We start from the raw sequence: 13965 nt of genomic DNA, 5'->3' as shown, positions 1-13965 counted from the left end.
CTCAGTGTGGCACTGTAGGATAGCACTGGACTTCTAGTCCATGCTCTCAGTGTGGCACTGTAGGATAGTACTGGACCTCTAGTCCATGCTCTCAGTGTGGCACTGTAGGATAGCGCTGGACTGCAAACCACAAGGTCAGCAACTCAAAGCAGCTGCTCCTCAGGACTCTACACAAGATCATTATGACAACACTTAACAACAAGTCTATGCAATGCATCTTTAAAGACAAGGATTGTGGATTTTGGAGAATTGGGGTGGTGGATGCCAACCTTGTGATTAGCAGTCCAATGCTTATAGCAAACAAACCCAGATAGGATGTCCTCTGTAACATTCTAACATTCATCAATGTGGTATGGCAGTATACCAGTTGCCCTAAATTTGCTTACCTATGTGTGTCAAAGTAGAACTGTGCTCATAGAATTTTCAGTGACTGATTTTTCAAAATGAGATCATCAACCCTTTCTTCCAGTGAAACTCTGGGTGGACTCAAACCCCAACCTTTTGTTTAATAGCTAATTATATTCAGTTTGTACCACCCCAGAGTCCTCTGGGAAGTTATGATTGAGTAAATCCATGAATATGTATTGCATTAGACAACTGTTGAAATTCCTTTTGAAAAAGATGTTGGACCATCAGAGATCTTATTATTAATCAGGAATCTGAATAAATTTTCAGGCATGCAATTTATGATGTGAAAACAGAAACTTTTAATTAAGTGCTAATCTGATTTGGCATCTCTTTTTAAAGTCTCTTAATTACATTTTTAAATTAAGGAGGGCAGACTTCCAGCTCAGGACCACATAATAAGCTTCAGAGGTCTCAGTAGTTAATAAGAAGAAAAGAAACTTATCAGAACACATTTAAAGTGTCTAAAGCATGACTTCTGCAATTCTTGAATAACTAATAATATCTTCACTCTCAAAAAGCTTACAATTTAATAAGAAAAATGAAATATACAAAAGAAAGGTCAACAAGCACTGAAGAACCAGCAAATGATGAGGCAGAAAAAAAAAATAATTTGTATATTGTTATTGTTGTTAAGTGCCATTGAGTCTATTCCAACTCATAGCACCTTATATAGGGTTTCCAAGGAGTGGCTGGTGAGCTTGAACCACTGACCTTGTGATTCAAACCAAGCATGCAATCCAGCACATTAGCCCACAGTGTCACACCAGGACTCCATGGATGTGAACTAGAGTCTACCTGGTTCCAAATATTATTTGATAAAACATTAAACTGTTCTATTCAAGTGACGAGTTCACATTGAGAAGCTAGAAATATACCTGGAAGAAGACCCTGAATACCAATTTAAAGAGCTTAGTTTCTAATGCACATAAGTTTGTCTTTGGTTTTTTTTCCCTATATGAAATGGGGACATTCTGAATGCCTTCCAACTGGAAAGCATTATGGTTTAGAAATATTATTCTCAGAACACTGTGAAAGAAGAGGGCAAATGGAAAGCAGAAGCTCAAATAGAAATACAATGAAAATGCATATGGGTGCGTCAGACCATAGATTCACCTTATTCTGAATCAATTTTTATTTGGGGGAAGAATATCAGAAATCAAAGGCATTGCAAAGATTTCAAAAAATTGAAATGTAGAAATCCAGTCATTATAAACACACATCTATTATGATGGACTGAATAAAAATGAGGGTCTGTGTAAACTGCTATACATCAGAGAGATAGTTAATGGGGTTTCAGGAAATAAGACAGAAAATGAAAGCAGAGAAGAGTTAGAGTGAGCACATCAGAAGTAGTACATCCTAAGAAACAAGACACAAAACTATGGATAGTAAATCCAACTGAAGAAAGGTAGAAATAATTGCAACAGAGGAGACACACAATGGGGTAGGCAGCCTCAGGACGTGTCACAGTTAAGGAGCACTGCCATAACCAAGACTTGGAATATGCAATTGCTTGAGAAGCAGCCACTACTTCTAAGCTTTATTTTGCATGACCTTTGAGGAGCTTTTGCTCCTTCAAGACAGGCGCTGAGCAACCTTCATAGGGATAAGGCTGTCAGGGGTCAAGAAATTGAAAACATCTCTCTGAATTTCTTCATTGTTCTATCTATATTTGAATAGTATTAACTTACTAAATTCAAATTTTATAGTCATCTGGCTCATATTAAAAGGCATTTCTATAGTGCTGAATTTCAGCCTAGACTTGAATGAAACCTTGGTTCCCTGAACACATATAAGTTCCTGCTGAGTGATACTACTTTTGGGGGTGGGGGCTTGTTTTGTAATGTAGTTTCTGTCAAGTGAGATAATTTTGGTTTGTTTGTGTTTTTTTAAGAGATTAACAAATTAAAATTTCACCATTTGCATTCTTAATCTAAGTATTGACTCCTCTTGCAAAGAAATAGATTCTATAAGTTTTCAAACAAAACTCTATTTCTCTTGCACTGATAGTCACAATAATATAAAATGCATTCTATTAAATTTGATAGGTTTAACTAAAACTACATGACATGCTTCCATCATAGAGAATGAGAGTCTTTTTTCAAAACAGAATCAATTTGCAACTGTTGCAGATGTTTTTAAAATTTAGATGTGATTCAACAATGTCTTTGAAGTAATTTATAAAAGGGTTAATTCTCTATTTTAGAACTATGTTCTACTTTTTGTTTGGTACTAAGAAACTCCACAGGGCCCTTAAGTTTATATTTTGCAATCTGCTTTCTATCATAAATAAACATCTGATTTTTTTAATTTGATATTATGATGAAAAAAATATTTGTATATTGTAAAAATATATATTCTATTGAGAGCAATTATGTATATAGTTCATAATACATCATATATATTATATTATATCTCTTAATTGACAAATTATACTATTTCAAACTGAGATTGCATTTTGTTCTTATTCTTTTTAAAAAGGTTCCTGAAAGCTGAAGAATCAAGTTAGGGCAATTTCTAAGTTATATCCTAGAGATATAAGAGCAGTGGCACCAATAGATGTATGCATTATTCACAATAGAAGAAATATGGAAACCACCTAAGTGCCCACAAATGGATAAATGAATAAACAACTGTGCTATGTACATGAAATGAGATACTACATATAAAGAATAATGAAGAATCCACAAAACATCGTCTATCATGGGTGAATCTAGAGGACATTATGCTGAGTGAAATAAGGTCAAACAGGAAGGGTATATATTGCGTGGAGTCCTGGTATGGCACTGTGTGTTAATGCACCAGACTGTAAAGCCGTTTGAACTACAAGGTGGTGGTTCAAGCTTGCCAGTCGCTCCTTGGAAACCCTATACAGGGTCGCAATGGGTCGAAACGAACTCCACGGTACTTAACAACAACTTTTATAAAAAGTCAAGAATTGGTACACACAAAAAACAACATTCTTTGATGGTTACCAGAAATGGGAGAGGGAAAGAGGGGTAATCAATCACTCACTAGATAATTGTTGTTGTTATTGGTAAATGCCATTGAGTGGGTTCCGACTCATAGTGACCCTGTGGGTTTCCAAGGAGCAACTGGTGAATTGGAACCGCCGGCTTGCAGTTAGCAGACCAGTGCTTATCCGACAGCACCTGCCCCGGGACTAGATTGTTGTTGTTGTTGTTGTTGTTAAGTGCCGTCAAGTCAGTTCCGACCCATAGCGAACTTGTCTAGGGTTTCTGAGGAGCGGCTGGTGAGCTTGAATCGCTGACTTTGTGATTCAAACCAGCTTTACAGTTCAGTACTTACATATTAATTCTGGTGGGAAAAATAATACACAATATGAAGGTAAATGAAGACACTGAGAGATACACAAGAATAAAGAACAACGTAAATCTAGTCAGAACCGTAGCGACGGCACTTAACAAATGGTAAATCCTAAATAATTTTGCAACAATGATAATAACAAGTAAAAAGTTATGAATGGTTACATAGGTGATATGTATGCCAAATGGGGTGGAAAGGCGTATAGGAGTCCATGCGCATACATATATAGGTATCTTTGTTGTTATTATTAAGTGACATTGAGTCATTCCAACCCATAGCCACCCCCTATTCCATAGAGCAGCTGGTGATCTTGAACTGCCAACCTTGTGGTTCAAACTAACTTTGCAGTCCACTGCATGAACCCACACATGGACTCCTGATATGGCGCTAAGGATAAACATTGGACTGTGAACCACAAGGTCAGCTATACAGGGTCTCTATGAGTTGGAACTGACTCGACAACACTTAGCAATAGCAACATGTATATATATATATATATATGTTTGTATGTGCTGCATATATATTTGTATAATAAATAAAACACATAGGGGCACAATTATAGACACTTCCTAGACATACCCAAACACCTCCTGAGATTAATTTATGGGTTTGAAGGCTCAAGACTATAGTCTTGTGGGACAACAGGTCAATCAATTGGATGAATGAGGTGGAAATATTGAGCATGCATATAATAATATAATCACATTAAAAAGATTATAACCATCATCGCTTGGTAAAATGAAGGGTCAGTGAAAAAGAGGAAGACCCCCAATGAGATGGATGAACACAGTGATAGCAACAATGGGCTCAAATGTAACAGCAACTATAAAGATGGTGCAGGACTGGGCAGTGTTTCATTCTGTTGTGTATAGTAGGGTCACTATGAGTCAGAACTGACTTGACGCACCTAACAAAAACAACTAATGTCATGGAATCATTTATGTATAAATTGTTAAATGGAAATTTCACCTGTTGTATAAACTTTCACCTGAAAATGAAAGTGAAACGGTAGTCCTATGTTAGTCCCAACATTTTTCTTTGGAAATCATGTTAAATACTAAAAATCTTGGATGAAGACCAGTACTCTAGAAAATATCAATAGCACTTCAGTGGTTTTTCTTTACCACAAGCCCCAGTCAGGGAAGGAAAGAGAGCCAAGCACACAACCTAATGCTTCCATTAAAAAAAAAAAAAAAAAAGGCTAAATCACAAGTGCTCAGTAAATAGAAGAGAGTTCTCTGACATCTAAGACATTTCCTTAGAGGACAAATGTCACACCTTGGTTTCATGCAATCATTGCCAAGAAGCAGGATAGAAAATTCCATTGACTGCTGAAATATCTATTACAAGATACTGCCTCAAAGTCAGATTACCATGCCTGCCGTGATTTAATCATTTCTCAATCTCAATCCATGTTGCATTGCAGTTTATTTTGTTTTCCAAACTGAATCTAGTATCATTTTAGCTATTTTATAAAATATTTCCAAATTCCTCCATCCTTTTTCCTAACATTCAGTCTAAATGATTTAGTATCACACAGTTACATCACTACCTGTAATTGATAAAATCCTCCATAATCAAAGGAGCACTAAAAAAATGAGAAAGTGTCCTGTGGGACTTAGCATGGCCTTGACAGAGCATGGTGTGTCTGTGAGTTGTGCCCTAAGTGAATCGTGTGTATTTGACGTTCTGCTGCTTTTTTCCCCTCCTTGTCCCCTTCCAGTGAAATCAGATGAGTTACAGACAATCAAGAAAGAATTAACCCAGATCAAAACTAAAATTGACTCCTTGCTAGGGCGCCTGGAAAAGATTGAGAAGCAGCAGAAGGCGGAGGCAGGTAAGTGAAAATCATCTGTGGCCACAGACATGTTGGAATTAAACCAGAGAAGCCCTGCCAATCACAGAGACAGAGCAGGGCAAGTAACACACTGACTGAGTTTAATACAGACATGTAGAATAATGATGGAGTTGCAATAATGGAATATGATTCCTTTCCTTTCAGAGGACATTAACTATAGTTCATGCTAAAAAAAGAAAAGAAGAAAAAGTATTTTAACGAAAATAATTAATTGTTGAATCATGATTGAAAGTAAGTTTAAATATCAGTATCAAGTTTCTTTAAGAAGATAGAATGCAATAATGGTATCAGATAATAATAATATTCACAGTTCATTAACTATAACAATATTTAATGGATTAATAAGCCCATCTGCAAAACTTCAGAAATTTCACACCAACAGCATGCTCCAGGCCACCCATTGGCTAAGTTATTTGATTATATCATTCCATACTTTAATAGCTTCTCTCCTTTGAATTATCAGTCCTGACACTAGTTCCATTATATTGAAATTCTAATGACCTTTCCATGTGGCTACAGATACTTTTTTTTTCAAATCATAGAATACAAGAACTGGGAGAAGTTTAGAGATAAGTGAGTCCACAGTTTGAAATTGTGTTCTACGAGGCCTGAGATACCATAGGGGCTTCTTTGAAGAATGTGAGAATGAATGCAGAATGTAAGAGATGATCCAGTTGGTCAACATGTGCCTTTTCCAAGCCTAACCCATGCTTTGACCAATGTATGTCTGTTTTCTATATTGCAATTCAATTTAAGACTTAATCGGCTGAGTTTCACTTCTTTAAAAAATATAATTTTGAAAGCTAGTGAATAAATTCAGCCTCCCAACTTCACGTATGAAAAAACAAAAGCTCAAGGAGTTGAAGAGATTATTCTATGGCCATATAACTTGCTAGTGAGAAAACTTAGACTCAAACCCAGTTCTTATGATTGAGTCTAATGACCTTCCCAATTTATAGCCTCAATCTCAGGGTTCCAGTCAGGGAATAGTCACAGGATTTTACTAAAGGAGGGCAACCTAGGTAACTTCTAACTTGTGAGAACCAGCTGGAATTTGGAGCCTCTGAGCAATAAACAGGATACCATTTGCTGTGATGGGGACTGGTATTTACCTTCTGGCAGAAAGCCATATGTTGTTGTTGTTGTTAAGTGCCATTGCATTGGTTCTGACTCATAGCAACCCTATAAAGGGTTTCCAAATAACAACTGGTGGGTTTAAACCATTGACCCTATGATTTGCAGCTCAGTGCTTATCCAACAGTGCCACACCAGGACTCCTAGGACTCAAGAATGAAAGATGCCAGATGTAAGGCAGTGATGTAGTTAGGGAAGGAGTAGGAGAGATATGTGCTTCAACATAAATCTTCATATCCAGTTACTTAGTCTCCATTTTAGCGGTTACGAATCGGGCTGCGAACCTTAAGGTCAGCGGTTCCAAACTACCAGCCACTCCGCGGGAGAAAGATGAGGCTTTCTCCTCCCGTAAAGATTTACAGCCTCGGAAACCCTGTACAGGGTCGCTATGGGTCGGAGCCGACTCGACGGCACTTAACAACAACAACAACAAGTAATGGCTACCTCAGAGGAGTCTTCTGAGAAATTATTCGAGCAGTATCTGCAAGTTATGTAACAGTAAGTAGCCACAGAACAGTGGCTCACAATGCTAGCTATCTGAGGATAGTAGGAATACAAGCCAATATGAACATTTGTATTATCCATTTCCATTTAACTTTGATAAAACCCATTTTTTTAAAAAAACTCAAGGCATGTTCCTAACACATAGTAAATTCTCACTGAAGTTTGTTAACTTGATGTGGATGAGAAATGATAGCTCAAATGGAATCATCTCTATTAAAAATTTCTATTATAATATATTTTCTACAAAGAAAAGTATTTTGTCTACATTTTTGAATGCAGAAATTTAGATTTTAGAAAGTTTGCCCTGTGCTATCTTATTGTGCTAAATCTAAAGTGTTGCTGTAACTGAAATATTCTGTGATGTTGCCTAAATCATTATTTCCCTTTGAGGAACTTCTGTGAAATTCATTATTATGTAAAACAACCCTTACAGCAAAGGACTTTGATAACCAATTTGCACTTCAGTTTAAAGGATTATGGAGAACTCATTTAAATATAAATCACCTCAAAGAGAAAAATGTGATCTTTATTCCATCATATCATACCTTTCAGTTTGCTCCAATGAATACCTTCCACATATCTTCTTGGGTGATCATCTATAAACATACAAAAATTCAAAGCTTGTATATATATATTTTTTTTTCATGAAAGGCTGTCACCATATTATCTTTTTTATACATGTTTAAACTTTCCCTGTCATGAGACAGTTACTTTTTAAATGATAGACTTATTTCTTTGATATTTATGCCATTTTTGCTTTAATATGTTAGGAGGAAAAGGGAGTTATTTAATTTGCAATTCCATTTTTTTGTAATTGTCTCCTGAATAGCATTCAACTTTATAGAGATGAGGTGACCTTTTCTTATGTTTTTTCTATATTTTCTTTATGAAATGAAATCAGGATTATATAGAAAGAATCCACACTACATTATAGGAAGTGGAGAAATTTTATTAAAATTAATTTCGAAATATTCAATGTCTCCATATAAAACTGAAAGGACATCCCTTTTAAAGCCTAATTGGTTGCAAGCTAATTTTTGGATACCTAACAGTAGCTCTTCATACCTAACACTCCCTCTTCTTTTGAATTTTCTGTTAGTCATTTGATAATAGTAATTCCCAGTACAGTGGGAGTGACAGAAAGGATAGGAAGGATCACAAGCAAAAAGTGGGGCAAGTCACATAACATGGAGATGCTTCTGAGTTCAAGTGTCTAAGAATTTGTTTGTTTGTTTGTTTGAAGTGAATTCCTAAGCTTTCATGATTAATCAGAGTAGATTTTTCTCCATGAGCTTTTTTAAGAAGTCCCTCATCTAAGTACATTAATTTGGATTCTGCACATTTTAAATTACTTTTAATAGATATTTGTATGGTATCTTGTCTCTTCCATTGAGATTGTAAACTTCCTAAGAACTAGATGAGATCTTCTGCATCATGTACTATGGACAGGCAGGGCACGAGTTAGCAACTCATTTAACTTCTCTGGGTCTCATGCCCATCAAATTAGACTAAAGGAATATTATAGCCTCAAATGTATATTCTAGCTTTTAAAATTATGATTTGTGTGAATTTATAAAGTGTGTGTAGTCTTTTCCTTTAAATAACTCAAAGAATACAACTTCTTTGGAATATAGAGATTACAAATATTACTAAAAATAACAAATACACTTAATATCAGTTTGACCTACATTTTGCCTCATTTCTATTTGATTATGTTAAATGAGTAGCATATAAAGTGCTGCATGTAAATAGCACAAATTACATGTGATTTTCACAATGATGTTAAATGACCAAAAAAGGTTAAAGGAGCAAGAAAGAAGATTAGAGACTTCTAATGGGCAGAATTGTTCCATGGGTAACTACATTTTTAAAATAATTCAGATTAGGGGCATAGGCTCTGAAGTGACATTATTAAGTGAATTTTATTTGTAGTGATATCTTGATATCTGGCCAGCCAAGTATCCCTTGGACAATTCCAATGATGGTATCCAATATTAGATTTTAACAACAGAGAGATCATGAACTGGAGTGTCAGAGAATACATTCAGCCTCTAAAAATATTTGATGGATGATATCGCATTCTTTAATTAAATTAATTGCTAAAAATTCAAATATTACAAATATTAAAATATTACCTCTCTTGATAAATATATATCTGTCAATACTGCTACTCAGTTTATACATGGCATGTATTTTTCTATTTGTACTATCTTTATCCATCCACCTCAGACATTTCTGTTATTTATTTGATTACTGTTCACACTTGTACTTAAACATCTATGGTAGGTTCTTCCGTACACTAAGCCAAAATTTACCTCAAATATACTTCAGTTCTTTCATCCTGTTGATGTCATCTGGAAGCAACCTTAATGTCTAATCCCTTGTGAATTAAATGGTCAATTAAATATTTAAAGATAGCTATAATATCCTCTCCCCTTCAAAACCTTCGAACAGACAGGCATAAATCAGTCCATGCATAATCAATTTAGCTGCATTTAAACTTTAATCACAGCATTTTTTAAGCCTTCTTTATAAATACCAACAATTGCTTCAGCTATTTCTCATGTATTTTAGTTTCATATTTTGAACCATTGTCATATGTCTTCACTGAGCATGCCCTAAAATCAACTGCCAATTATGGTACTCAAAATGTAAAACAGAGCCTCAATTATGATCCGACTGCTGAAGCCTATAATATAACTGCTATTTCTATTCTGAATACCGTACTACATTCACTGATAGTGGGAGTCCTGGTGTGGTTCTTTGGATAAGCACTGGACTGCTAATGTCGATGGTTCAAACCCACCCTATACAGGGTCATTATGAGTCAGAAGTGACTGAACAGCACTTAACACAACAAATCATTGATGGTTTAAGACTGAATTGGTGATGATTCTAGCTAACAATGATGAATTTAACATACAAGTTAAGATCTGCTCTCTCCTGAAACTGCATTAAAACAATAGCAGAATTATTTTTTTTTTTAATAAAATAAACCCCTAGAGATGATGAGATTGGGGGAGGATTATAAAGTTAGACAGCAGATGAATAGATGTAGTTTACAGCACATCCAAGAAATCTGAATCCAATTTTAGCCTTAGAACTTCTGAAAGGTTCAAGAAATGAAGGAATCAAATTCCTTGGGAGAATGGGCTTTGTTGTTGTTGTTAAGTTCTGTCAAGTCAGTTTTGACTCATAGTGACCCTGTGTGTAGGGTTTCTGAGGAAGGACTGGTGAATTTGAACCACCAACTTTGCGGTTCAAACCGACCTTGAGGTCGAGGGCCTATCCTACAGTGCCACACTAGGAATCCAGAGAAGGGACTTAGGTGAGCTGAAAGTCTGTTTTTTAAATTATTAAATTCCTACATGATCATACTGTGATATGTAGCCAAGGCACCATCCCTGTCCCTCCTGGCTGAAGACTGGGGATATATCCTGCAAAAAGCTAAAGCAGGGAGCTTTAAAACAGAGGACTGGAAGACAACAGACAATCTTAAGAACAGTTGAAAAGAGAAAGAGAAGAGAAAATGTACACACTCTCCGTAGACTTTCCAAGACCTCGTCTACTTTAACTTCCAGACTGCTGTCTTCAATTGGCAACATTACTAGCCAAAAAGGAAGCACATAAATGTGTCAACTTGGAAATCCCCGAGGAACTAGTCAAACAGATCATGATGCAGAAACAATCCCCACTTATGCTAACAAATCTTCCAATAAATATTTTAGTACCCCATGTTATATGTAAAAACAAGGAAGGACCCATAGGCAGAAGAAAACACTTAACATGAATAGCAAAGACTCCCATCTCTCCCCAAATAGAGAAAACAGAGATTATGCAGTAAGAATAAAATTTCAAAAAAGGAGGTCACTCATTAACACCTTCAGAGAGCTAAGTGAAGGCATTATATTCATGAAATAAGACCATGAAATTATAAAAATGAACACAACAATAAATGAACAGTTAGAAATTTACATATTATAGTATGCAGGTATACCTCAGAGATATTGTGAGTTCAGTTCCAGACCACCACCATCAAGTAAATACCATAATAAATTATTTTTGGTTTCCCAGTACATATAAAGTTGATATTTACATAATACTTTAGCCTATTAAGTATACAATAGCATTATGAAAAAGTGTAAACTATTGTGACAATTACCAACATGTAACAGAAACATGAAGTGAACAAATGCTATTGGATAAATGGCACCAATAAACTTGCTCAAAGCAGGGTTGCCCCAAACCTTCAATATCTGTGAAGCACAATAAAATGAGGTATGACTATATATACAAGGGTTGGAAATATAAAGAAACTCTTCCAGAAAACATAGAAGAAAATAGATACAGTAAATAGGAGAGGAAGGATAATAAAATTACAGGACAAGCATCTGAATAAAAAGGTTTCAGAAAGAAAGAAAAAAAGAATCATCAAAAATTAATTCAAGAATTTTTAAAATCCCTTCATCGACCTCTGGAAGGCCTGTCATTACTTATATTTATTAACTTCAATCTTGTTTTGTTGAAATATGTCACTATTTGTTAATCAGTGTATCCTTTGAAGAAAAAAATAATTCAAGGAAAAAATTCCCATGAGCACATCAGCCTCCACAACTCAAACCAGATGAACTAGATGGTGCCTGCCTACCACTACCAGCTACCCTGAAAGGGATCACATTAGAAGGTCTGAAAAAGCAGCAGAATGTATGAAACAAAACTCAAAATTATTCAAAAAATAAAACAAGCTTACCAGTCAGAAACAGAGGAGAGGAACCTGAGACTACAGTCCTCCACTAAACTTCACTTACTCTACTGGCCTAGCTTTCAGGCAAGCAGTAGATAGGTATATAGTGGGGACAACACTAGTTAGGTATGCTCAGTATGAATGAAGGAACAGTCAACCATTCATAGTCAAAAGGGCAACATTTACCTAAGGACAGAGTTGAAAAGAGATGGGAAGATGATAAAATGGAAACAGGAATCACAGTGAGGATAACATAGCAGGAGAACTGCTGTTGCATGGAGGGGATTGCAATCATTGAGATGAAACAAAGTGTATGATTTGTTGAATGTAAAACTGATGATCTTGTCAGTAATCCTTCACTCAATTCATAATAAAAATTTTTTCATAAAGAAAAGAAAAATCCCAAAATTTGAGGACATAGTTATCAAGATATATATATATATCCTCAAATACCTGGAACAATGCATGAAAATAAATTATTAAAAAAAAAACACACAACAACATTGCCATCCAATCTATAATGACAAATAAAAGGGGAATACATGAGCAGGCATATGGTCTGGCTGGTGACCACGATGGTCACCGATTAGGGGAAGTGGGGGAAAACAGCAATGAAGTTGTTAACTAAGTCTGACCACATTTAGTAGACTCCTGAGAACCCTGGTTGAGACCTGGTTGGCAAGCAGTATGGCAAGACCTGGGGACTCCTGGGCCCAGAGATAGTGACATGGCCACAGAGGACTAGAACAGAGAGTAAAACATTCAGTTAATATGAAGTGAGGGGAGATGCACAAGAACACCCATACTTGCAGATAGTACCCACTTGACCTGGCTCAATGGCTGGATGATCAGAACTCAACTAGAAGAAGAAAGAAGAGGAAAAAAAGAGTAATCTTCTACAATTTAATGAACTTGACCTATACTTATGGATGTAGTAGCTCAAAAGAGGGAACAAATCTTTACAGCTAGGATCATTCCCACCTCCTCAGTATACAGGGTTGGCAAGGATGAGCAACTTAGACATTGGCTACCCAAAAGGGTGTAGGATGTACAAAGGCAAGAAGTGACTGGCTTACAAGCTTTCAAGAGGCAGCCTAGTTCCAGAGGGTGCGGGGAAGTTAAATCTCCACTGAGTGGTTTCCAGTCTGTCTGGAAGGGGCTGATGAAAGGATATGGGGATAAGACTTTTGTGGTACAATAGTGAGTAATTGCTATCAGGACTGACTGTGAAGGTTGGAAATGTAAAGGTAGACATTTTGAAACAAAAGGAGGGGAGTGGTTGATTTTGCAGTCCAGGAGCGGAGGTCCCTGAGACCATCAAGGGAGAAGAGTGGAGTGCAGGACCCTGCCCAGAGAAGTAATGATACCAGAGATGGAGGCAGAGACAAAGACATGGAGAAATAAAGTAGCTGGGGACTCTGGACTCAGGAAGGGAGAGGGGCTGTGTGCTGGTGACTAGGGAGTAGGCTTGCAGGGAGTACCCTTTGGTTGTTTGATGATGCATGGAAGGTATTGTAATCATTGCAATGAATCAAAATATGACAGGATGAATGTAAAGCTAATGTTCTCCCATATAAATGATCACATAATTCACACTAAAAACTTTAAAAAATAATGATAATAACGAGGACCCTTCTAAGACAAAGTAGAACCATTCCATAAGGTTTTGTAGGCTGTGAGTAGTTAAAGAAGCAGGCTGCCTCATCTTTATCTAGTAGAGTGGTTGGTGGGACCAACCTGACAACCTTCAGTTAGCAGCTGTCCAACACTTAACTCACTGGTTCAGCAGAGCATGAAAATAGGTGCCCTACTGGGCATGGAAATAGGATGAGGGTTCAAACCAACATTGCAGTTCTGTACTTATCCTATAGCACTACACCATGACTCTACTCTGGAAGGTAAAAGGTAATAAATAATGCCCTAAATATTCTGAAGAAAAAAAAAATTGTTTGCACTTTAATATTCTAGACCCAATATTCAAACTAGTAAA

The 13965-nt window shown here is 36.3% G+C and overlaps 1 protein-coding gene across 4 annotated transcripts in view; it reads left to right on the top strand.

The window, feature by feature from the left end:
* Positions 1–13965, top strand: part of RALYL (RALY RNA binding protein-like) — a 1110405-nt gene that overhangs the window by 1031163 nt on the left and 65277 nt on the right. For all 4 annotated transcript variants that reach the window (XM_006859244.1, XM_006859245.1, XM_006859247.1 and 1 more), the window contains one exon: positions 5459–5572. In XM_006859244.1, coding sequence (XP_006859306.1) covers positions 5459–5572 — 114 coding nt within the window. The remainder of the gene's footprint in view (positions 1–5458; positions 5573–13965) is intronic.

Source organism: Chrysochloris asiatica, unplaced genomic scaffold, assembly GCF_000296735.1.
Source record: "Chrysochloris asiatica unplaced genomic scaffold, ChrAsi1.0 scaffold00031, whole genome shotgun sequence".
NCBI classification, from domain to species: domain Eukaryota; kingdom Metazoa; phylum Chordata; class Mammalia; order Afrosoricida; family Chrysochloridae; genus Chrysochloris; species Chrysochloris asiatica.
Note: the sequence above shows the minus strand (reverse complement) of the source record. Positions and strands in the feature narration are given on the sequence as shown.